Source organism: Taeniopygia guttata, chromosome 3 (assembly GCF_048771995.1).
Source record: "Taeniopygia guttata chromosome 3, bTaeGut7.mat, whole genome shotgun sequence".
Classification (NCBI taxonomy): domain Eukaryota; kingdom Metazoa; phylum Chordata; class Aves; order Passeriformes; family Estrildidae; genus Taeniopygia; species Taeniopygia guttata.
The window spans coordinates 61,420,767-61,446,480 of NC_133027.1; the positions used below are offsets into that span (position 1 = coordinate 61,420,767).

The window sequence follows — 25,714 nt, forward strand, 5'->3', positions numbered from 1 at the left end:
AAACAAGTTTGTCTTCTTTTCTTCTCTTGTGCTTGCTGGGACATCCTCCCACTTACCCCCTGCCACGAACACCACCAGTGGTTCTCATAAACTATAACATGAAGGATATGGCAAGTTTATCACCAGTCTGACCGAAAGAGTGTAATGCATTGTATGAGCACCTGTAACCCATTTCAGTGCAAAGTCAGATGGGCTAACACAGATTTCCCTTCTTTACCACATGTGCAGAAAAATTTATATATGTAACAAAAAACTGTTGACAGTCACCTCCTGCACTCCCTTTTTGAACAAACTGCTTCTTGGAAGTATTTTGTAAGAAGAGTGAAGGCAGAGGATGAATGTTCACCAAGTGTGTGTGGGGAATTGCAGTTGACGTGGGGCTGAAGTGAGGAAGGTGTAGGGTCCTCGCTTGTCTGTTGCAAACATTCTTAATCACCTTTCCTTAATCACCTTTTCAAACAATCTGGAGGCTGGGCCAGGTGCTTACCTGGGACATATTACACAACAGAAAAACAGACTGTTCAGTTTGCTGCTTGTCTCTAAGTTCTGGCAAAATGCACTGCACCAGATAGGTCCCACCATTCTTTACAGCTGGAGTATCCTAGAGGAAAAAAAACCCCAAAGCTGATTGCTTTCTTTGTTTGTAGCTGAAAGATTTCTCTATTATGCAGCTGTCTTGTCAAAAGACACTCCTCAAGACTTTACAGTTTGGAGGTATTGAATGTTTCTCATGGATCCTTTAAAGTGTTTCAAAGTGCATAATTGGGGCACTTGAGCATAAAACTACAATTATACACTTGTGTGTTAATTTTGTGTACAGATAGATATTACTTCAGTCTGGACATAAATGAGAAGGAAGCATTTTCTTGTGAGTGTAAGAATCTGTTTTGTTTAAAATGTTTAAACAAAATAGGTGTTCAGGATAATAGCCCAAAATAACTAGACTTGGAGAAGGGGGGATGAGCTTTCCAGAAAGGAAGGAGCCATGCGTGGATATACTGGAGATGCTTCGATGCTTTGAAAGAGTAGTAGGTATTATGAACATTAACAGATGGAGCACAATATTTGAGTTAAATTTAGTTGCAATATTAATTTTAAAAAAATCTAGTAGTTTTGTAGAATGAGTGTATGAATTTGGTTGTTGGTTCTCCATAGGTTTTTAAGTTGGCTATTTTCAATTAAGCAAAATAGGTAATTTTTGATAAGTGATGGTAGGACTTCAAAGGTTCCAGTTTGTTTTTCTGTTCCATTTTGAGTGTAATGTTACATGAATTGGATTAACTGTATCCAGATACATATATTTAGCAGATGCTTCTAAAACTTACTTGTGGAAACTGATATGAGGAATAATTTACAATAATCATCTTATTTTGAGTATAATAAAACTGTAATTATTTTTAAAATTATAATGTGCTATATGGTTTCAGCTATGAATTTATAAGATAGATGTCTTTGATGTTTCTGTCAGGGTTCTTTTGATGTTTTCCAGTGCTAAGTAATAGGTCAAATTAAATAATAGAAATGGAATAAATCAAATAATCTGAACTCTGCATCTACAAGGAATTATTTGAAAGTTTTCTTTTAAAAATACTTGCAGGAATATTTGAAATCACAGCTGTTTTATAAGTACTCCTATTTAAGAGGCTGACTTGGTTTTTATTGGTTCCCAGTAGGAAAAAGGAAAGAAAAAACATCAAATCAAAAAAGATTTACATATTCCCTTTCTTAAAAATTGTTTTGGCTGGTTGGTTTTGGTTTTATTGGTTGTGCACTTTGGTCAAATTCATCTAAAAAAGAAGGGTTTCTGATAGGAGTAGCTCTCTATTTCTTATTTTTCTAACCCAGCAGAAGTACCCTCAAAAGAATATTGAGGAACTGCCATAGGAATGGGATCCTGATCTTAGGAAGTTAATGCTATGCTGCAGGATAATAAATTATCCTGGATGGGTAGAGATGTAATGAAATTTTCTTACCGTTAGTTCAGCCAGTCATTCTCTTTGCCTCAAGATTCCTTGCTGTGGGGAATTTTTAGTGTCCAGATGAAAAGTATGATTTTGATCCTACTATAATAGAAGAAACTAGAAGAATTTGGACTGTACAAATTACTAGATTTATCACAGATATTGCTGAACCTAAATGATAGATATTGGAGTCATCCCTTTTATTTCGTGTGTGGGCCAACCTATGCTGTGGACACTACTTGGGGATTCAAATCCATAATGGGAACACAAAGATCTGTAAAGCTGTTCTGTCATTGCAAGTTTTTCTTGATTAAAAGGGTGATATCCCATAACACAGTGAAGAACCAAAACAGAGGATGACGTACTGGTCTGCTGTTTGTGGGGGTTAACTCAAAATTGGTGACCTTGTCAAAGGTATCTGGGCCAAAACCAGAGGGGTTCTCTGTTAAAGACCAGGGTGCGCCCCTTGGCAGAAGACTTTGTACTAAGACACTGCTAAACTGAAGTATCGAGTCATACGATGGTCTGGGTCAGAAGGGACCTTAAAGATCATCAAATTCCAACCAGCCTGCTGTGGGCAGGGATGCCTTCCACCAGACCAGGTTTCTCAAAGCCCCATTCAACACTTACTTCCAGGGATGGAGCATCCACAGCTTCTCTGGGCAACCTGTTCCAGTGCTTCACCATTCTCACAGTAAAGAATTCCTTCCTCATACCTAATCTAAACCTGCCTTCTTTCAGTTTGAAGCCATGCCCTGTTGTCCTGTCACTACATGCCATTGTACTAACGCCCTGTGCTTTTAGAGTCCCTTTACGTACTGGCAGACTGCTATTGGGTCTCCCTGGAGCCCTCTCTTTTCCAAGCTGAACAGTCCCAGCTCTCTTTCCCTTCCTCATAGCACAGATGCATGAGCCCCTTAATCATCTTTGTGGCCCTTTGTTGAAGTCTCTCCAAAATGTCCATGTCTCCCTTGCACTGGGGAGCCCAGAGCTGGACAGAGTCCTGCAGAGTAGAGCGGGAGCAGGTTGGTGCCTGGGGTTGTCCCTCCACAAGTGCAGGATAACAATAAAGGAAGGAAAGCAGCTGTCAGGGAAAGAGGGTGTGCACTGTAAGGGTCTGTGAAGCCCTATGTGGAACCAGATGAGTTTAGATGGAAAGAAGAGAAAAGCTTAGCTTGCTTAAGACTTGCATGGCGTTGCTCCCTGTGGAAGATCTTTTATATTCTTCTTCTGCTGTTTTAAGAGATACGGTGAAGAGCTCTGAATGATCTCAAATGATTTAGTTCTGAAAGCCATTGAGTTTAGGAATGGTAAAGACAGTATTCATCAAGATTGATATCTTTGGAGGAGAACATGAATTAATTAAAAATCACCCTTTTCTCTTGAAAGACTGGAAGAAAGAAAACTCAAGGGTGTGCAAGATGCCAGGGGAGCAGTGATAAACAGGGTGTGTGCACATTCTGCCTTTTCTCACTACTGAGATTAAAGAATGTTTGCAATTTTTCCTCCTACCAAGACTATGTACCGGAAGAAATGTAGAGTGAAAGCTATTTTACTGAGGGATTTTTCAGTCTCCAGTAGTTAAGTATTAGTGGTCTCTCTGTGTATAAAGGCATAAAATTGGAGGATTACTCATGCAGCGGGATTACCTGCTATTCAAACTCAACCCATACGTCTCATTTGTGTTCCCTGCTTTAGAAGATTTGAATGGCATTGCAGAATTTGTCTGAAGAAATAAGTTTCTCTGTATTTTTTCAACCATATTTTATTTTAAGCACAATTTAAGAAATAGTGGTCAAAATTGTTACAAATTTCCTGGAACGTAAATAGCAACTAGAGAATTTCAGGCTCAAATATCACTATTTATTCCATTCATGGATGCTCAAGAAGTGCCCTGTAATAAATTATTTGTTATATGATTTAAAATCTGTTAAATATAGGCTTTTGCATTTTTTCTGTAATGGCTGGCATTTCGTAGGTGAATTTCTTGCTACTCACACAGCAAGAGGTGAGGTTTCCTACAAGTTTTTTACTGAAGCCACAATCATTAGAATCACCAGAGATCAGGTTGTGACAGTTGTGATGTGCTTTTCCTTATGTTGGTTTGTGAAGTGGAAACCTCTTACTTAAGCAGATTACATGATCCCTTTTAATTCTTTTGATCACTTTTTTTTTAAAAAAGTAAGGAAGGCAGAGTATAAGAATAGATATTTTACCTGACTCATCACTTGAGAGTGTGTGTGTGTTTGTAGGCACTATGATTTCTATTTGTAATGCACTGTATCAAAATAGCACTTCTAAAAACAATTCTGTTGCAAATTTTTAGTCTTCGCTATAGTGTCGGTCTGAGAGCATAGATAGAGCAGTGTGGAAATCTCTTACTGGAGATTATCATATTTTCTTCCCTTAACTTGCAGAATGGACCAAATGTTGCATCAGTTCAAGCTGTAATGCACTGTGCTAATCAACACTATTGTAGGAAAAATTTCTTCCTTTTATTTCTAGACTCAGCTGTTTACCTCTCCCTTGAAACTAATTTTAGCTCACCTGAAACATGCAAATTTTTTATTTTTGTTTGTTTGTTGTTTTTAGGGGAAGGTGGGAGTGGGAGTTGGTTGCGATATTGGCATAGATTTAGCATTTACAGCAGAGGTAGTTTTCATAAATTTCTGACAGGGGAATCAAAGTGTTCTTTTTTGGAAGGAGAGATATTGCTTTTCCGTATAAATGATTGACTATTTTGTGGCAGTAGTCTTTATTTATTTGGCTCTCATCATGAAGAATAGCAAACTTATTCAAAATCTCAGTACATCAAAAATATGTCAATACATAAAACATAAGTACTATTCCATACTACAATCTATGCAAAAAACTATGTTAATAAGATGTGAAGGTTGCACAGCTAAGAAGTCAGAAAACATAAATGATAAGATTCTAGCAGCCACAGTAACTAAGCTACATTTCACATCCCCTGTATTTTATGAAATGCCTTTGACAACATAAATCAGAAAGAGAAGGTGCTATATATGTATAACATGGCTCAGTTAATGTTGCTTTTGGAACTTTAACATCTGTATTTTCTGACTGGAGAGTTCCTTAATCATGTAATCTTAGAAGATTTTTTACACTTTTTTTTGGTAGGTTGGTTTGGGGCTTTTTTAGGATAGGAAAATTGCCTGATTAATAATTGGTTAGCTCATGTTGTTTTGATTTAAGCTAGAGTAAAAGGCAGTATGTAGAGAGCACCTTATGACAGGTACATATGTGATGCCATATACATTGCACGGACAAGTGGTGTAGTTGTGCTGCCATGTACTGCTTGGGGAAAAGGGGATTACAGGCATGTGTGTAAGTCCTGTCCTTTCTGTAGTACTGGGTATGACTGCATTGCAGACTGCAGTGTCTTGTAAAGACAGTTAAGCTACCTTTTTTAATGAACTGGCTTGTGTACAAGAAGCAGTCTGGCTACAAGAGGGTGGATCTCCCTTTGACCTAATTCACCCTTCTGTGGAGCAGGGCAAATTAGCTGAGCACAGCTTTTGGTGTAGGCTCCTGCCAGTATCTGAGCTAGTTTGCAGATCTGTGTGCTGCACTGCAGTCTTCAACATAGGCATGCATTTAATGACTCTGCAAAATCCACTAACTTGCAAGTTCTGGAATGGGGATTTTTGTTCTGCGACAGAGAAACATGCTTTTTATGCTTTTGCTTCCATGCTCTGGGTCACAGGGTGGACCAGTATCAGGCCTAGTGTTAATATTTTAAAGGCTCTTAATAAGATGTTAAAGTTCATACTTCAGTGTAAAGGCAAGCAGTGTAGGAACGACAGTAACACAGGTGAACATTGTGACCAATGTATTGTCAAAAGATTAAAGCTAAGTGATAAGAAGTAATAGAATTTATAGAATGTATGAATGAAATGCCGTAGCATCAGGATTTCAGATCTACCTCTGATTAATAGCCTTGACATCAACACCCAGCTTTCTACTTGGTTTCCTTTTAGGGTTTTTTGGGGGTTTTTTTGGGTTTTTTTTTTTGTGTTTTTTTTGTTTGTTTGTTTGGTTTTTTTTTTTTGTTTTTTTTTTGTTTTTTTTGTCATTCAGTGAGAAGGATTTTTAGCCTTCATTAAGATTGTGTGCACAAGCATGCTGGGGTTGAACATGTTGATTTGAGACAGGAGACTATGCTGCCCCAACTGTGACAGAATATTCTACTGAACATGTGCCAGAGGATTTCCTTATGCTGTATAAGCATATTATATTTTTCTCCTTCCTATAATTCAACTAAACGTACAGATGTAGACCTGGAATTATGTGAATTTGAAAGTTTTTGATATGAACCAGACTTTTTTGTTAAGTGTGTGAAAGTCAAGGAGTTAGTTTCCTATTACAGCTTTCTATTGGTAAGTATGGGGAAGTGCATGGTTTGAATGTTTGGAGGAAAATACTTAGGGTTTGGCAGAGGTCTGACTTTGGAAATCTAAAACTGAAGCAGAAGTTGTTTTGGAAATCACAAGTGTTTTATTTGAATGTTTGATAGGAACTAAATGACATCTTTCTTTATAGTTACAACTGAACTGATCACTGTAAAATTGAAATAATTAGAATTAAGCACTGTAACCTTTTGTTAACTGAAGGAATGCACTGTTTTACTCCTAGTGCAAAGTACCCAGGGTTTTATTTTTCTGAGAATACCCCTCACTATACATTTTAAAATTCTAATTTCTATGTAATTACAGTGTTACAGATGCTAAGAAAGTGGAATGTTACTGATGATTGTATTACTCAGGATGGTACTTGTTTCACAATATTCTACCTCACTGTTCCTCAGCAAAGTTGGCCACTGTAGTGCCACTGTAGAACCAGGTAGTGCCATCCTTTCTTCTGAGTGGCACCGCTGCCCCTGAAGTTCAGCTTTTCTTCTCTCTGTAAGCCAGGCTTAATGCTGATCAAGCCAGAGAGACCTGTTTTCCCCCAGATTTTTATATCACAACACTGTGGTCCACAGCTTCCAGGTTGTGCTCTTGACTTCCACCAGTATCATCCAGGGAAATGGATATCCAATATCATGCCTCACTTTTTGGGCACCCAGTAGATTTCAGGGTGAAGCAAGGATGTAGCCAGGGCTCTTCCCCTGTAGTGAGCATGTCAGGGTATCTGATCTGTTCGGGTGGATCGCAGAGTGACTTCGCAGAGCTTTTTGTGATAGGGACTATGGAAAGCTTCCATTATTGACTGGATTTAGCCATCAGGATGGTGTAAAAGGACAGTAGCTGCCTATTGCTAGTATTATTAGTGTACCTGTGCTAACACACTAATTCTGTTACATTTTAATTTTAAAAATTATTATAATGACTCTAATGCTGTCTAATGATCCTTCTTCTTCGACATCAGTCATGGATTGCACATGCAAAAATTACTTAAAACTTCCATTTCTATCAAGGTATTAACTGGAAAAAAATGCCTGCCACCAGATCTCTTATTCAAGCAAGAATTAAAGATAATGGGCTAAGTTATAGGTTTAATTGGATTTTCCCCATCTCTTCATTTGGCTGCCAATTTTGTTCCTTCTATTCTCATCCTTTCTTTCTTTGTGTTCAGAGTGGTGTAATCAGTTATGGTCAGTCATACTTCTCCCAAAATAATGCTATTTATGCAGTGCAAGTCAGATAGTAGTCCAAAGGAATTATTACAGTTCCTGTGCTTGCCTAGAAATAGATTCAAACTCAGGTCTGTTCTCTCTTCAGCTGTCCCCAGAATGTCTGCACTACCACAAGCATGATGAAGTTTGCTAAATTGTCTCCTGCAATGTGTGGCCACGAAAAATACGAGTGTAAGGGAGCAGGGGAGGGTGGGTTTTATTTTATGAAGAAAGAGGATGCTTGGGTCATTCACTCCTAGCATTGTAAGTAATTGGCTTTAGATTTGTTTTGTTCTGGGGAGATTTTCATTAACCTTTTTTTTTGTATGCTGTTTAATAAACATTTGTCCATAAGCAGTATCTTGTGATCCTCATTAGTAAAGCAGGATTAATTTTCATGTTGTTGTTTGTTGTTTATTTAAATAGCCACAGCCATTATATGGAGTTTTCTGCTAAGGCAGTGGTGATGAGTCTCTGCACTGAAGAGAACAGCATCCAAACATATATGTAGCATTATGATTGTTGCTGTATTTAAGTGGTGGTGTCTGGTTGTTTTTCTAAAACAGTTTGAATTGGGCAGATATGGAGGAAAATTTTAACATAAGTAACTGATATATAAGATCAGAAGAATAGCCTGGTACATTTTCTGAAACCAGTGTCTGAAAACAGATTGCTTGGGGAAACACTTAAGAAAATGGAGCAGTCTCAGAGCTTTGGCAGTCAAGGTGTTATTGCCTCTTCAGGTTGCTTACATTTGTTACTAAGTATATTGCAGACCAAAGTTTCATTGTCTTCTCCAGAGACTCGACTATCTTTTGAAAAGAGTTGAGAACGTAGTCATGGCTCTATCAGGGCAGATCAAGGGTTCATGCAGCCCTGTATATCCTGCCTCCAGTGGAGGCTTTAATTGGATGCCTGGAGGAGAGTCAGAACAAAGCAAGCACGTGGTACTTCCCCCAGTACTCTTCAAGCCTCCAGCTATTTTCACTTCAGGGACTTCCTGAGCCAGATGTGGCTCTATAAATTTGGTAACCCTCAGAGGATGTCTCTTTTGTGAACTTGTCCAGTCTTTGCTTGAGCCCACATAAACTTTCAGCTTTCAAAACATCATTTGGCAAGGACTTCTAAACATCTGCTACCTCTGTGACTAGAAAACCTGTTTCCCTCTTGTTTTGAAGTTTGCTTCTGCTATTGAATGCATCCTAATTGTTGTTGGACAAGATACTTTTGTAGCTTTCCACCATGTTCCTACTTCCTGATGACTTTTCCATCCTCAAAGGGTTATAGGTGCTTTTTATGGAAACTGTTCTATACCTATGATGATTTTTGTTGTATTTCCCTGAACCTTTTTGTCTGACCCTTCCTAGTTAAGTCCAAGAAGTCAGTAGAGAGGGATTTTCTTTTGCTGTGTTGATGTTTCCTAAATCTCATCTTCATTCTTTTCCGTCTTGATTTATCCAGAACAGTCATCAGTGTTACATAGTCTTAAATTATTCAAATCTCTGACTTTTCTTTTTAAGCCATACTGCAATTCTCACATACCAAGGTGGCTCCAATTCAGAGGCTGTATGTGGTCATTAGTAATTCAGCTTTTTGAATTTGATTAGACCTCTGGAGTGATACTTTATGGTCCCAAGCCCCTTCTGACTGTTCATTTGTCACTTTATTCCATGAAAAGTTCCATCAGATTGAGAGACATTTATCAAGTCCCTCATAAAGGACTCCAGCATGGGAACACTCCAAGATTTTTCCACAGTGCACACTAGAGCCAAAGATTTTGTTAAGCTTCTCTGTGATGGCGTTGTGCTCTCTGTATCTCCCCTTATACCTTCATCATCATTTGTCATTTCAGACTCTGGCAGACCTCCTACTTCTGATGTGTTTGAAGAAATGAATCATTACTCGTTTGATTCCCTTTTCTAGCTGTTCCAACAGTTCTTTCTGGCCTGTCTTATTATATTTGAAGTGGCAGAGTTTACAGTCTTTTCTGTTTTCCTCATTTGGACCTGGCGCTGGCTTATTGAAGGGGATTGCCTTTTTACCTCTAGAAAGCTGCAGTGAGCCTTGCTGGTGTCCCTTTACTCTTATCAAATCTTTCTGAATGGGTGGTGAATATTGTTTCTGTGCTTTCCATGTGGTTATTGTTAAACAGCTTTGATGCTGCCAGTCAGATTTTATTTCTCATAGCTGTCTGAGATTACTTTTAACAAGCTTTCTCATTTTTTGTGAAGTTACACTTTTTGAAGTTAAGCACGACAGTAGTAGATTCCTTGGGTTTGATTGTTCCTGTATGGATGCTCAATTTAACTCCTTTATGGTCACTGATGCACAGTGGTTCTGCAGCTGCAGGATGCAGGAGTAGATGATTCTTGCTGCTCTGGACTGAGCCAAAGGCAGTGGCTCCTCATGCAGGTTCCCTAACCAGCAGTTCCATGGAGCAACCTTTGAGAGTTATCTGATACTGTGGTCTCAGCTTTGTAGTCTGCTTACTCAGTCTGTCTGGGAGGAGTTGAAATCTCCCCCTAATCAATCTTGCGGTGTGCCTTTTGCTGATCTTGCTAGTGTGCTGCTGTCAGCGTTGTAGTCTGGCCATGCATGGTGGTTCCAGCACTCAATCTTTTTTATCTGACCAAGCTCCAGACCTCGGCTGCTTGGTGAGGTGGAGTTTTATTTTGATTAGTTTTTAAATGCTATGTAGTATATAATGTTACTTTGTTATAAGCAGTCTTCTCCCTGAATTTGTAGCTCAGGATGATGCCTACTAGTCACCCCACAATTTTTTTTCCTTTCTACCATATTTCTTATATGACTACTATTAGTGCTTTTGTTTGCAATTTGATGTTCCAGTGATCCAGTCCACTCCTCTTCGTGTAGAAGTCCATGTGTTGTTAGAATTTCTTATTTCCGCTCTATTCACTCTGCAGTCACTGCGTGTCCATTTTTCACTCTTTGAGTCTTCTCAGCTTCTCAGCATCTTCATTTGACATAGCAATACCATGCTTTTTTACCATGTGTTCTTTTAATCCCTTCTTCATTTTAAAATTTCATTTTCTTGCACTTAATATGCCAGTGACCTGGCTCCTATGTTCAGGTGAACTCCAGATCGCCTGTACAAGTATCTTTATTCTAGAAATATTCTGGTTGCTCATGCATCTGATCTTTTGCTTTGTTACCATCTGGTCAATTGGGCATTCAAGTTCTCTCTCTCTCTTTTTTTTTTTTTTTTCCTAGCAGCCTATATTTTGCTGTCATGGTATCTTTCCTTTTCTTCCTGGTGTAACTGGAACCCAGATGGACCCCAACATGGGTTTCTCCTCAGCCTTTTATAGGAACCAGTCCAGGCTCTGTGACCTTTACAGATGATGGGCAAATCACCATGTGGTCTTCTGTCACATCCCAGACTCCAGCTGTCTGTTTGCCTGATGATATTCCAGCCCACCCTTTTTAGTTTGCATTATAAAGGCCTCATTTATGCATCATCAGGGAGAGGGTATTTGTCAGAAAGTGTTGCTTTGGTCACAGAAACATTCAACTGCCTGTGAAATGATGGGAAAGGAAATGGAAGCAAAGGCAAAGAGAGCAAGTGCAGGAGTGGGGTTACAGTGCTGACCTTAGGAGTAACCAAGAGGTAGGACTGCCAACTTCTGGCAGAAGTAATAGGAGCAGATCAAGTTGTGATAATAAAAACAGCCTAAGCAGGTGTTTAAATTTAACATATTATTATTAATATTATTATTGCCTAGCAAATACTGTTGAATGAATATAGTGAATTAACTTTAGGTAGAACAGTTGTTTGCTTGTTGAATAAACAGACCTATCATTGTATGAGAAACTCGGTGGGAATAGTTCAGAGATCAAAGCATTTCAGATATGCTCAGGTATTTGAGACACTTGCTTAGGGCAGAGATGTGCAGGACCAGTGGGAAGTCCATTCTAGAACGGAGAAGTCATGTGCTGCATCTGAAATGAATCTGAATTCCAGAGTTTGGGGAAAAGCATAGGTACCTAAAATTAAGGAAATCTGGGCACCATATCAGGAGTCCATTGAAAGTGTGCTCTTTCAAATACCTCAAGAAAATGTCAGTGGCTATTGATACAAGGCTTACAGACTAAATCAATGCAGAAAATTTCTCTGACGCTGTAAGCGACTTGGTTTGGTTCTAACAGATTCTCAGTGTGTGCAGGTTCTCAGTACATGATACATGTTCCAACTGGTGTGTAGCACATTATTTTGTGGTGTTGTTTTTTTAAAAAAAGTATTTCTTAGTAGTGGGGAGAAAACTAAGAGAGATTGAACTTGTCAAAACCAAAATTTGTCAAACCCCAAGACTTTCGTCTAAGGCTTAAATACAAACAATAAAAACCTAAGGGTTGTGGGCAAAACATTAAGTAAAAATTAGCACCTGATTTCTCAAAAAAAACCAAATAAATACAAAAACCATTTATCTTTCAATGTCTATTTAAAAGCAGTTGTGCCTTTTTTCCACAATTCAACTTTTGGGTCAGCACATTAGAATGATTCCTCTGTTGATTTGCCTCACTAGTGTGCCCATGGAGAGCAAATATTTCAAATAACTGCTTCTGTGTTTTAAGGGTGGGCATTACAGAATTGTGATGTTCAGAAGCGTAGCATTTTCCATAGAAGCTCCTCTGGAAAGAGTAACTATGCAGAGCACTTGGCCTTACTCCTCCTGCTAAGGCAAGAGGGTCTAAGGGCTCCCATTAACTGCTGAGTGGAGGGGTCAGACCGCTGGGTCAAGCGTATAGCTGAGAATATCACTTCTGCTGAGGTTGCCATACGGGTGGGACACAGCTTGATTTCATGTCCTTCTGCTTCCACTCATGAATTTGCTTTGCTTGGCTCTTCCAACAGATCCCACCTCAGTATGGTCAGCAAGGTGTAAGTGGCTACTGCCAGCAGGGCCAGCAGCCGTACTACAACCAGCAGCCACAGCCGCAGCACCTGCCGCCCCAGGCACAGTACCTGTCGCAGGCCCAGCAGAGGTACCAGGCTCAGCAGGTAAGCACTGTCCTCCTCTACTGACAGGCACCCTGGAAGTGTTAAAGGAACCCGTGGGCAATGAGCAAAACCCACCCCTCATCTTATTGAGGGAACACTGTTAACTAAATAACAATAATTGAATAATAAATTGACCAAAATTAAATAAACGTGGAATCGGACCACATGTTTCTGAATGGCCTTCAGGATATATGCACAAATACATCTGCACGCATTTTCAGGCTTAATGTTGTACCGTGTTTTTAAGGTAAAGCCAGTGCGAATTGTCCCAGCATCTGTGCTTTTAAAAACAGGTAGCAATTTCTTGAGATGTCAGTGGGTGCTGGAGCTCATCAAGAGCTCCAGCATCCTTGCTTTTGTTATGTTGTTTCCCCACAAGACAGACATTGTTGAGAATTCCTGCATCTAGTGTGGTCACTGCTGTTTTGGGATTTTTGTGGAGGAGTTCCAGGCATTTTGGAGTTGCTTTGTCAAGGGAGCTTCTTAAAAGATATTTTAAATGGATATTACAGCTATTAATTTAAATGTTGTCAATTTGCACATCCAGTTAGTGAAACCACACAATCCATTATCCATTGCTGGTTTTGAATTGTGCTCTTTATATTAAGCATTAAAATTAATTTCAAGTGATTCTGTTTTTAACCAAGATCAGATATGATAATGTATGGGTCTTGTTTCCAGAGCTGGAGAAACACTTGGATTTTAGATACTGAACAAAATGGATGTGCATAGCTGATGCAGCTGAACATGTAGTCTCAGTTCTGTCTGCAGTCTCAGCTCTGTTATCATGGAGAGGTGATCTGGAAATGGAAGGATGAAACTAAAGCATACTCACCATCCTGGGAAATCTAACAAAAGTGAGTTGCTCAAGATTGGATATTAGTGGAAGCATCAGCACTTGCTGCAAGTCACTGGGGAATTCTGTCAGGCATGGTTGATTAACATTTTGTGATTATGCTGGTGCAAAGAAATCTTAGCTTGAAATAAAAATAGTGCGTAAAATAAACCAACAAAAGATGCTGGATGTGGCAATGATACTGGAGACTCCCCTCCTTTGACTTTAAAATAAAGCTATGATAATTTCACTGTGTAATTACATGTTAATTTTTCTTCATCTACATTTTAAAATTCCATTGAGAATTAACTTTTTTCATTAAAATGCTGGATGGTTTATGAAATAGAATTCTTAATTGTATCTATGATATTCTTGTAAATGTCACACATTCTGTCTTTTGGATTATATGTAACTGCAATTTTAAAGATTGCAGTTGTGTCTTTAAATTTAATTTTCTTCCTTTTTTACTTAGCCATTAAATGCTTGATTTCTCTATGATTGAAAATACTGTTCATAAGCATCTTGGTGAAGTCTCAGCAGATAAAGACCCAGTAATATGGCCTATAAGATAGAAGAAACACAGCTGCTCTAATGTCTACATATCACAGTATATGAAATTGAAATGGTTTTTTTCTGCCTTGGACACCTTGTCATGTTATAAATATACTGTCAGTTGAACGGATTTAATATTTTGGTTTAGAAAATATACAAAACATTCCAACTTTATAGGCCTTAAGAGTAACAAGGTACTGATTTATCTGTTGATAGCTGTTCCGATTACATCATTTGCTATCATAGCTGGGAAAGAGAAGGTTTGTGCAATGAAGTGAGAGGGATCATAGAAGGATGAAAGTAAAATTATAGTAAAGCTTTCCATATATTTTGAATTTCTGAGAACTGGGATGAAGAGAAAGGCAGGGGCAGATTCACAGGTAAAAGATACCAGCCTTGATGTAGCCAAATTCCCTTTTTGAGGATTTGAAGTGACACTGAAGGACAGTCAAAATCCAGGCTCCAAGGCTGATACAGGCGTCTTAGGAAGGTCAGTAGGCATTCTTTTGCCTCAGTCTGCAAGGTGAGATGATGCATTAGGTCCTTAGCAATACAGCCTTGCAGTTGGTAGTCCTTTCTGTGAGAATTTTGCCTGAATTCTTGATGGTTTATGAATGGTTATTCTTCAGTAGTGGTCAGCCTCTTAAGTTTTGGACTCTGACCCAGGTTCTGAATTATATGATTATTTCACTGTGTAATTGGAGTTTTTGTGTGTAGATGGGACTATTTTGTATAAATAGTAAGTAGTCCTAAAACACCTTGGGGCTTGCTTCTTTCCTGATCTCGAGATTGGTTCCATGGCTGCTCTTCTCCCTTTCTCAAGAAGAATCAGCAGATGAACTCCTCTTCTGTCATGTTTCTCTGTAAAACCTCACCACTGTGCACTTTCCCATTCTTTGAGAACTGCTCATCTAGAAAACAATTCCTAACACAAGAAATTGAAGCCTATATTTCTGACATTTCAGCAGAAGTGTTTTTTCTCTGCTGGTAACGCATAGTAGAATTACCATCAAGTGGTAACCAATGTGAAATACAAAAATTAATACTAAACAAAAACCAAAAAAAGTTTTGAGCATATGTCAAATTCTGCTGCTGACAGAAAAAAATTACAAACTGTGCTTACTTAAGCATACATATCCCTGCTTATATAAGACTGATTACCTTGAAAAAAATGAAGAATTTGATTAAAGTTTTAGCAAGAGAATTAGGAGTATGTACTTGTTTCGTTTTAGGAGAAGTAGCAGTTTGGGGAATGTGGGTGAGAACAGAGCCAAACTCATCTCAGAGGCACAATGGAAGGACAAGAAGCAATAGGGACACACTAAGAAAAGGGATGTTGCAACTCTCTAAAAGAAACAAACAAACTCAAAAATTATAAGCCCCACAAAATTCCAGAGAGACTGCCATCTCCATCATTGGAGAAATTCAACTAGACAAAGCCCCGAAACACCCTGTTCTTGCTAGGCTTCTTTTGAACTGGAGGTTTGACTATATGACCTCTCTCTGAAGGTCTCTTTGAATACATATGATTGTGTTGCTATGGCTTAAAACTGTCTTTACATTTTCTAAACGCAATTTTAAAATAAACTGCAGAATCATATATTACCTGTTGCACCAGTTGGTGTATCTTTCTTATTTCTTCTCCTAAAAATATCAGTACATCCTGTTTATATAATCCTGTCAATTAGAAAGCTGAGGTAGTTTCAGTCATACAATCTGTCATCCTTTCTGTCTGTCATCCTTAGTTTTGTTCTTTCTTTTCAGCTTGCAAATTAATTTCCTTTATGTTTTCTATATTCTTCATTAACCTTTTTTTTTTTTTTTTTTGTCTTTCTATATTGATTTTGTGATGTGAATGTGATTGAATTGGTTTTGCTTCAGGAGGGAAAAGAGAAATGCTAGACTGGGGAAAGAAGGCTTCTCTAATTTGCCTTCTTTTCCTGTCTGTATTTTCTTTATTTCCCTTGTAGATTTATGTCAGGCTACTTGTTTTGGAGATTATAAAGCTGAAAATAGTGTTTATTCTGTCTGGATGATAGACTTTTTCTTGCCACCAGTTTCCTTTTATGTAAAACTCCATAGTGTGATGATCTGGGTGTTCTGTTATAGGGAGAAAACTGATGTGAAATTTCTTGCAGATGATGTTTTATTTTTGCTCTTTTAGACACATTGTGAGTGAGCTCCTGAGGTCAGGTATAACTCTGTGTTGTGCCTTTGAATTGGTGCTCGTCTTCATTTCTCACATATTGTGGAAGTGTGAAACCATTGCTGTTTTTCCTTGACTCATTTGAATTCAATATGCAATCTTGTCTTATAAAAGTAAACAGATAAAACAATTTCTGGGACTGTTCCAGTGACTTGTGACTTTCATTCTTCTAATAAGCATAGATGGGAAGGAGGAGAATGGGATTTATTTGAATGTTTGAACTGTTAAGTTGTTTAGATCTTTGTTAAATTGATTGCATGGTAGGCAGAAAGGGAGTTTCATAAGAGGTGATTTGATAGTAATACTGGCACAGTTTACTATAGAACCGTATTGTAAGCTAGCATCAGTCATCCCCTCTTCATATCAGGAGCCTGCTGTGTAAAAACCATTAAAGGAAAAGCTTTGTTTTAAGCAAATTTATTGCAGTAGCAGATTCATTGATCATTAGATATTGCCAGTAGATGTAGATACTGCCTTGATTTTTTTTCTTTAACTTCTTTTTACCTTTACTGCTCTTTGAAAGAAAAAAGAGGAAGAAAGATGTGCTATACTACTATAGTTTGCCCTTGGCAGAGCTTTTCATCTTGAAATGGCATATAAATGAATAAATGCTTCGCTTGTTTTTGTAGTTTTAAATCTTTTGCCATAAGTAGAAGTGATATTTTGTTCAAGAATGTCATGTAATTGCAAACTTAAACTGTCATCATTAAACATTATTTTGTTAAGATAGTGTGATGTATATTTTTGGTTATTATGCTTTCCAATTGGCTTGTAAACAGCCATGTTTATATATTTCCTTGCTTTATGTAGCATGTGTTCTTATGTATCAAGATAGAATCGTGCCTTTAAGCTTTATTGTGTTATTTTATGAATTGGGACCATATCAATTTTTGACAGATGAAATGGATCTGCAAAATAGTTATGGTCTCGCTCTTAGTTAAACAAAAATAGTGATTTTATTCTATACCTACTGCTGTTACCCTGAATGAGGTCATCTTTTGTCTTACACCTTCCTGGAAGCCCTCTGCTTGCAAGTTTCCAGAATAAAATGCTGATCTTTTTTCTCACATACGGGTATAAGATTAAATGGGAAAAAAGTCCTCTGTGCACAAAGAGTTTGTGTGTGTGTTTGTACATCATTTGTTGTGGTTACTATGGGTTTTTCTAAGTAGTTCAGGCTCACTCTTTAGTCTGCTTTTACTTAAAAGGAGAAAATGTTTTATAAACAAGCGAATGAACAACACGCTCTCACTGTCTCACAGGTTTTATTTAGGTGTTCTAAAAGCTGGCCAATATCTTGTTTGGCCCCCAGAATAATACACCTTACCTACTGATCTTGGCAAGATTGTTTTCCAACGCAAAATGTATAGGAGAAATAAAGAGCAAGACTAACTGGTGGGGGTTTTTTCCCCTGAGACTGGGCCAGGGGACAGATGCAGTTTAGGCCAGTAGGAATTTGTGAATTGTTTTAGTAGTCCCAGGTAGAAAGGCATCTGAAGCAGGAAGGCTGTATATGTGGGAAGATGGGAAGCATCTCTGGTGACACCTTGGTCAGTCTGTCCAGGCAGAGGGTTGGAGACCCTTTGATGCTTCTATGAGGGACTTCTCTATGTTTCCCTAAACTGGGATCAGTGGTTTAATTAATCTCGGTTTTAAGCCTGAGATGATGATGAGAAAGTTTTCTTGCAGACATCTGTTTCTAGCGTTGAGTCAGCGCAAGGTAGGACAGATAAAACATTTCCTGATTTAAAACAGTCTTTGAAAATGTGAACAAAATGTGAAACTAATTAATCTGTTTTCATGTCCAATCTGTATGACTGTCATGAAAACAGAACAAATTGTATTGTGGCAAAATGCACCAAATTATTAAAGGGATTTTGGTACAATGAAGATGAAGTATTGTTTTTAAATTCAATGTGAACTGCTAAAGTTCTTTAAACAGTATAATAAGCAACATGTTAATTAACATTGTCAGGCTATTTTGGGGTGTAACACTGTACAAAAATAGTATTGTAATAATAGGAATAACTGTCGTACTTGCAAATATCAAATTCACAAGAAAGTAATACAGACAGTCCTCAGTGAGTCCAAGTTGGTGTACCTCGATGCAATCACTCTTTATAGTAAAATCTTCACTCTTAACCTACTCGAAATTGGCACAGAATTAGCAGTCAACTGTACTGTAGTTTAGTTTCAGATCCTTCAGACTTAAATTTAAATTTATTTTAAGGACTACCATACATCTGCACATGTCTTAGAAGTTGTAATAAAAATAATTTGTCCTTCTGTCCTTTTGAAACTTTTGTATCTGTAATCATTCTACCACTAGATGAGTGGTTGCATTTAATATTTGTTGGATTATGAACGACATGAAGTCTAGGAAAGAACAAGCTTGTGTGTTAATCTGACATTTGCTGCCAGGCATATAGGAAAGTATTCTTTGTGGAAGTTGGCTATTACAGTTATATAGGAACTCATAATCAAATTTAATGTTTAGAAGAGATAGTTGCCTGCTGTCAGCAGCAGTGGCTGACACCACTGCTTCTTGTGTACCATAAATCCTTCATGGCTTTTGTCATCTCAGCAACAGAGATGCCTAGTGCTTGGTGTACACTCACTCCATTCTGAAATGCTGGACTTGTTTTTAGCTTAGGAGCAATTATATTCTTTCCAGAGTGAAGAAGTACTAGGGGGAAGTAATGTAAAACATTTAATCCCAGGCTTACGATATCAAGAACTCATATATATACACACACACTTTGCCAGCCACAGCCATTTCAGCCTCACTTATGGGGGGAGCTACCAAAAGGCAGAGTGCAGTATTGGCTTCTTGCATCTGTAGTAAAACTTGACTGGCCTTGGGGAGGGCAGGGAAGGGGAGCAGGCTTTCAGCAAGTGGTTTCCAAACTCACACACCACAACTTAAATCCTAGCTTCTATTCAAGCCTCCAGTGACCAGCACCTGCTGAACACTGATTTAAGAGCTGTTGAAATACTTCGGAACCATATTGAACTTGTGCATTAAACTGATTTATCCTTTTTGAGCCTTTCTTAAGCGCATGATACTTTCAGGAAGGACAAGAGTTTGAACCCTTGTAGGTTCAATGAGTACTTATTGATTCAAATCTTTGCCAGTTAGATCTCTACTTTTATAAAGTCTTATTTCATAATCATGATGCTGCTATGATAGCAAATAAGTGTTAAGCATAAGGCTATTTATCTGATGGAGGTTACTTAGCTCAGCTCGGGAGTTCAGTGAAACTGATTCCTGTGCTACATCTTCTCCCAGTAGTGGGAATGGATGATTGTTGTCCATTGGGGACTGCTGTTTGCTCATCATTGCTTATATCATTCCAGGAAATGTGTCAAACCTCTCTCTTTTTTCCTCTGTGATTTCTCTGTATTTATAAGATCATAATAGGTGCTACCTTGTCAGACTTGGAGAATAATCTTCCAGAGCCAAGTAGCTAGAAGGAATAGAGTCAGGCAGAAGAAGAAAGTATAATTGTCTGTAAACTCACACCTGAGCACAAACACAAAATTGAGGGCATAGCACAGAGCAGCAGTCACAGCAACACAGGCTTGTTTTTGCTGAAGGCTTGTTGACCAAACCCAAAAATCTGCATTCAGATTTAGAGAAGACTTTCTTGGCCCTTTTATTTTAAATAGAGTATTTACAGAGGTTGTGCTCAATTTATGCAAATAAAAATCCAACTCCAGTCTGTTAGGCCTGAAGCTGTTAAAGTTAGCAGGTATAGCTGCCCCTTGCACATAGCTGTCTTTGTAGTAACTTGGATTTGTTAAGCGGTACTACTGGGAAAGGAGAAGTACTTTATCTTGCAAAGTGGTGCTACTGTTTATGTATAAAATGTAGCAAATTGGTTTATACTTCTGTTTTATAATCTTCCAAAGGACTGTCAGTGGAAGAATTTGTTTGCCTCTGAGTTGTCTCAACAACTGAACAGCACCTTCAGTTTCAAGTTCCCTCATTGTAATTAAACATTTTCTCAATATATACATTCTTTTGCTGTCTTCATCTCTTAATGGTTTTCTGCTGAAAGCAGGCTTTTTCATTTGAAGGAGAAATTCTGAAGGTCAGCTTTCTTTTCCTGAGAAACCAGCAAGTGCACCTCTTCAGGCATCTGCTGCTGATGGGGGTTTGATGATACCTGGCTGGATAGTCAGAGGAGATAGGTCAGAGCACATTGCAAACCTGTTTGGCAGGAATGTTCATGACCACCTGTATCCTGCTGGTTTTTAATTTTTATTCTTGTGTTTTTGTATCATTTTGTGCCTGGCAGATAAATTGCAGCTTTTGTGCTTGAAAGATATGCAATGCTGAAAGGCCTGAGTCTTGATTTTTTTCATGTACTAAAATGAAGTTAGCATACAATATCATAAAGAAACTCTGGTAATAAAAGCCTCCCTTCAGCTAAATTGGAAAGAGAGAAAACATAATCTCCTAGGAATAGGGAAGTTGTGTTTTGCTGCTTTAATTTTAAGTGGTCAGTTACTTAAATGCAATCAGTTTGTAGATTTAGTGACAGTGTCTTATGTCCGTAACAAAAATCTTCACAAAGTATTTTAGTGCAAAAAAAGCAGGAGTGCTGAATCATTTGTTCAAACTAAAAACTTCAGTATTTATAAGTAAATAAACTTAAAAGGAAACATTTTTCAGCGCAGCTACAAAAACTATGTAAAATGTAGCATGGATTTAGTATTGTATGCTTAGAGAAAGGTCTTTTTAACACGTTTGGAAACAGAGTAAGATACACGTGTCCAAATGTATTTCTTAAAGTTCTCAAATCAGTGGTTTGGCTTTGATCCACAAAGTGTTGTTGTTGTGATGGTGATATTATTTAAAGTTTCTGAGTTCTGATTTCTCCCAGTATTTAAATCACAGAAGGTTAATTAAAACAGTTCTTTATTTTGCAATTGCTTTGGAATATTAACCTCACAAACCCTGCATTAAATCAGTGAAGTGACAGAACTGCATTTGCTTTATAAAATAACTCTATAAGAGCAAAGAAAAGCCATCTATAGTTCAGTGCCATTACTTGCTTGGCATTTAGATATTAGCATAGCAGTAAATTAATTAACTTGATAGTAAAACTACTGGAATGCAGGCTAATAAAAACTATTTTGTTGTAGGTGATTAGTGATCATAACTATTGTTGCTACCCTTACCACTCTCCTCACTACTCAAGAAGGGGTTTTTTAAATGGTATTCTGAGAGCTAAATTAATATCCCAGAAATAATTTTGTCCATACCTTTGAAATATAAGTTAAACAGAATAGTGAATTTATCAGAAGATACCTGATCATGTAATTGTTATTTATTTTATGGCCCACTTATCTGATGGCTGTTAATTGACAAAAGTTATGTAGGCAAATATTTTAGAATATAAAGGCATAAATGCTGTTCTAAGAAAAATTCTAAAATGCAAATAGAATAGCATTCTGAATTAAGTGATCATGTTGTAAAGTCTAAAAACTACTAATAAATCTAAGTGATTTTTTTTTGTTTGTTTGTTTTTTTTTACTGTTTGTTCTGTTTGGTTGGTTTGCTTTTTTAGTTCTGTATGAGCACTATATATTCCAAATTTCAGTGGTCTTGTAAATTGCACCTCAAGGCCAGTTGCAATATAGCAGTATTCTCTTAGGGTCTTTAAATTAACACACATTATTTTCCTCAGAGGTAGGGAAAATAAGTTTGTTAATATTCATGGCATAAAATCTAACACTGCATTTTTTTGGTTGCATGCATTTTCTTTAATAATCGAAGCTATTCAGTATACATATGTTTAGTTTTATTTTCTGTATTTTGCATTGGGATTTTGTTGTTGAGACAATGAATTATCTTAATATTGACCAGTATATATTTCATATGGATTCATTATCCTTTCCAGTACTGTAGCAGGATTTTGAATAGATTTTGGAGTATGCAGCTGAATTGTTACAGGGTGTTTTAGTTGTTGCAATCAGATATGTACCACAAAGAATGAAACAGCAAATCAAAATAAATAAGATACCAAATAAGATACCACTTAAAAAACAAGTTTACCTTTACATGTTGACAAAACTACCTGGTGTTTATGTTGCAGAAGATAGAGAACAAGTGTTGGTCTTGGTGAGCTGTCTCTCAATAAATCAAGCTCTGGAAGAACACAGCCTCTCTCTTTGTGTCTTCCTCATGTTTATCCCTGACTGCCAAGAAGCTATCTTCCGCATGCATGTTTGTAGGTAGAAAGCTAAATAACCAACTGTAACCAGTCTGGGATTTGAGTCTCTGCTTATAGAATTAATGAAGATTGTTCTCCTTCACCCTCACAAAAAAGAGGATCATTGTTGTTTTATTACCTAGTAATCCTTTTTACCAACTTTTAATGAATGTTGCTGCTTTTTCACTGCTGTATTAAAGAGTAGTCAGTGGTCTGGTCTCAGAGTTTTAAGTTTTCACCACTTCTTTCATTTGTCCACCACCCTCTTACCCCCTCCTTCTACCACTCCCAGCACCAGCCCTGCTGGGAGTATTTTCTTTTGAGAAATTGTGGTTGTGATGATGGTGATGAAGACTTTTCTATCTCAAAAGAATAAAGAAATAGTTTACTGCTGTTGGTTTAAACTGTTGTATTGTGCAGTCCATTGAATTGCATCTACTGGTGGGCGCTTCCTTTTGGAAATTACTGTTCTTTTCCCACTGCTTGGACTAAGATATTGTTCCATGTGGTGGGCTGGATTTAAAGATTTCTGCACAGATACTCTGTGTCTTCACAGACTGCAGAGAAAGGAGGATGGTAATGCAACTAATTTTCTGCTTCCAGTAGCCAGCCTCAAATGTAACACACTAATGCTTTCACATACTGAAAACCAAAGTTAACCAAAACAGTAGAGACCAGTTGAGAATACCTTCTTTACCAAGTTTATTACAGACTTTTTTGCATCTGAGCTTCAGTTCACTCTTCTATGATTGTATTGTTGATAAAATAGTAGGTAAATCTCCTTTTAGTTTTTATTTAAGGGCTCTTTGTGGTGGAGTATTAGAGGGTAAGTTAGCAGGTGTCACTGGACTGTGATATAAATTGTCTGTTATACAATATAGCTTTATATATGAGGGACAGGGGCTAGGAAGCAAACCTCTCTATTCTGTTTTGTTTTTTTTTTTTAATATAACCTCAGTGATGTCTTGCAGCCCTTCCTCAGCGATTTGCAGGTTTTCATGAGCCTTTAGATGAAGTCCTAGCTTCTACCTCAAAGCACAGACACAGACGTGCGCCTAAGAAAACACTGAAGTAATGTTTCCCAGTCTCGAGTGAAGAAGTCTCATCCTTGGGTACCTAGCTCGATTAGCCTAGAGGTAGCAGCTGCTCTTGGTGCAGCTTTTCTCTTTATTCTGTAAGCTGGCTTCAGGCTTTCAGCTCTGCTGTAAGCTGCGGGCAGTGCTCTGACCTCATTTCTGCCAGCGAGCCGTATGCTTGGGAGAGCTTCCTCGGCAGCAGCAGGCAGGCTGGGGCAGGCTGCTGCCCTCTGGGGCACAGAGCCCCCCAGCTCTCTGCTTCTGCAGCAGCTGAGTTGAAAGAAATGGCAGGTTTTAAATCCTGCCTCTCTCCCACCTTTTGCCGGGTTTAGCTGTTTCTTTGGGGTGCAGAGCTGTTCCTCGGCCCAGCTTCACATCACGGGTCTGCTGAAGCGATGCTGGAATTTTAGGAAGGACTAGTGTGGCAGGGCAGGATGCTGGATGGCACAAAATCTGTAAGTGATCACATTAACACAGTAGTCTGTCCCAAGTAACTATAAAGAATAGAACATGCAAAACCAGCCAGACCCCTTTTTTAAAAAACTTTTTTATTCTGTTTTGTTTTAAATATAGCTTTGGCAGTGAAAAAATGGCAGGGAGAGGAAGGAGGGGGTGTGGAAAATGAAAGCGTGGTTGGACTGTAAAGCCTTGTGGGTTTTTTAGGAAAAGTCCAAATAACATGGGAAAATGCATGGAAATAAAATGATCATTTTACCCCCTCATTTCCAAGTTATATTTCTCAGATTACTTCTTTGGACTCTCTCTCATCTCTTTATTTACACTGGAACTTTAGATCTGTAGAACAAAATCCTACCTTTTTTGCCTATAAATGAAGAGCTGACAGCTGTTTATCAGGTTGTGCAGTGTGCAACAGTCACATTTTAATACAAACATCAAACTGGCCTATTTTTCTTGTGGCATCTTACAAGTATGAGAGAGGAAAACTAGAAGAAATGTCTTGTTTCTGATTAAATCCACTATTGATATGCTCTGTGATCCATGGAATGCAATAGTGGCGAAAGAGAAAAGCAAGGTAAGGCTTTCTGAGAATGATTTCATCTTGGAGCTCTTCCTGCATCACTTGTTTAATGTGGCTCCTGGAGGCCATGTAGCAAGACACATGTGAAAATGGACTAGACCGTTGAGGAAGAAGGACCCTTCTGGCTTGTTAGTTGGCTCAGGTTACCTAATATGCAAGTAGAAGCTGTGTTGCCCAAACAAAAAATCTTCCTGTAAGATGTGGGGAGGTTTTTTTGAGCCTGTCTGTGCGTAAAATGTTTTCAGTGTATTCTACAGCAAAAATCTTTTGACAGTTAGGTAGTCTGACTTGCTAATAACTTGTGGAGAATTCTGATGAGCTGACCCTCAATAATATATTTGCTTACCTAAGTATCTTTTGCATCAACTGCTGCATAGTGTATTTTTTTTCTTCCCTCCGCAGTGTCTTACGACATAGATGTCATTTCATGATAACTGGGATCATGAAGCGAGAAAATTATATTATCATTGTAATTTTTTTTAAAAATCAGCCTAACAAAGTACATCTAGGAAATAGTAAGTTTTAGAAAGAAACTGCAGATCTCTTGGAAGGGATGGTATTAATAACATTTTAAGAGGTGTCTTATGGACAGTGACTGGTCTGTACTTGAGGCATGCGATCTGGCAGGTTTTCCAAATGTCTCCATGTACATGGTAGGATTTTTCTCTTACAGATTACTTATGATTTCTGGATTAATTTCTCCTCTTTGAAAAGGAAAGGGCTATTCTGCTTTGGCAATTTTCTGAAGTTGTTGATTTCCTTTAATACCTGTAAAGATGTTCAAGACCAAAGTTAACTTGATGAAGCAGAGTATCATCTTTGTTTCTGAGGTTATGTTCCAGCCCTGGTTTGACTATGGGCAATTGATAATGACTTGAAAGAGCTGCAGTTGTTGCTTGCTGGTCCCACTGACATAGCAGGCAGCAAAATAGTGTCAGTGTGTTGCAGGAGGTGCCAACCTTCTGGTTGCCATTGTTCAGAACTGCTTTCCTTGTCTCTATTCAGCTTTCCATGGTGGTGGTAGAGAGTTGGCTTGAAATGATTTACGTAGTCTGGTTGTGAACAGGGTTTATTCAGTTCATCACGTAAACACGGACTCGTGTGTTTAAGAGGATTACCAGACTGCATTGGTAATCCACCTCCGGTGGTTAGCACACTCTTCTTTT

The 25,714-nt window shown here is 38.1% G+C and overlaps 1 protein-coding gene across 6 annotated transcripts in view; it reads left to right on the plus strand.

The window, feature by feature from the left end:
• Window positions 1–25,714, plus strand: part of ARID1B (AT-rich interaction domain 1B) — a 323,798-nt gene that overhangs the window by 68,198 nt on the left and 229,886 nt on the right. For all 6 annotated transcript variants that reach the window (XM_030268062.4, XM_030268067.4, XM_030268064.4 and 3 more), the window contains exon 3: window positions 12,473–12,619. In XM_030268062.4, coding sequence (XP_030123922.3) covers window positions 12,473–12,619 — 147 coding nt within the window. The remainder of the gene's footprint in view (window positions 1–12,472; window positions 12,620–25,714) is intronic.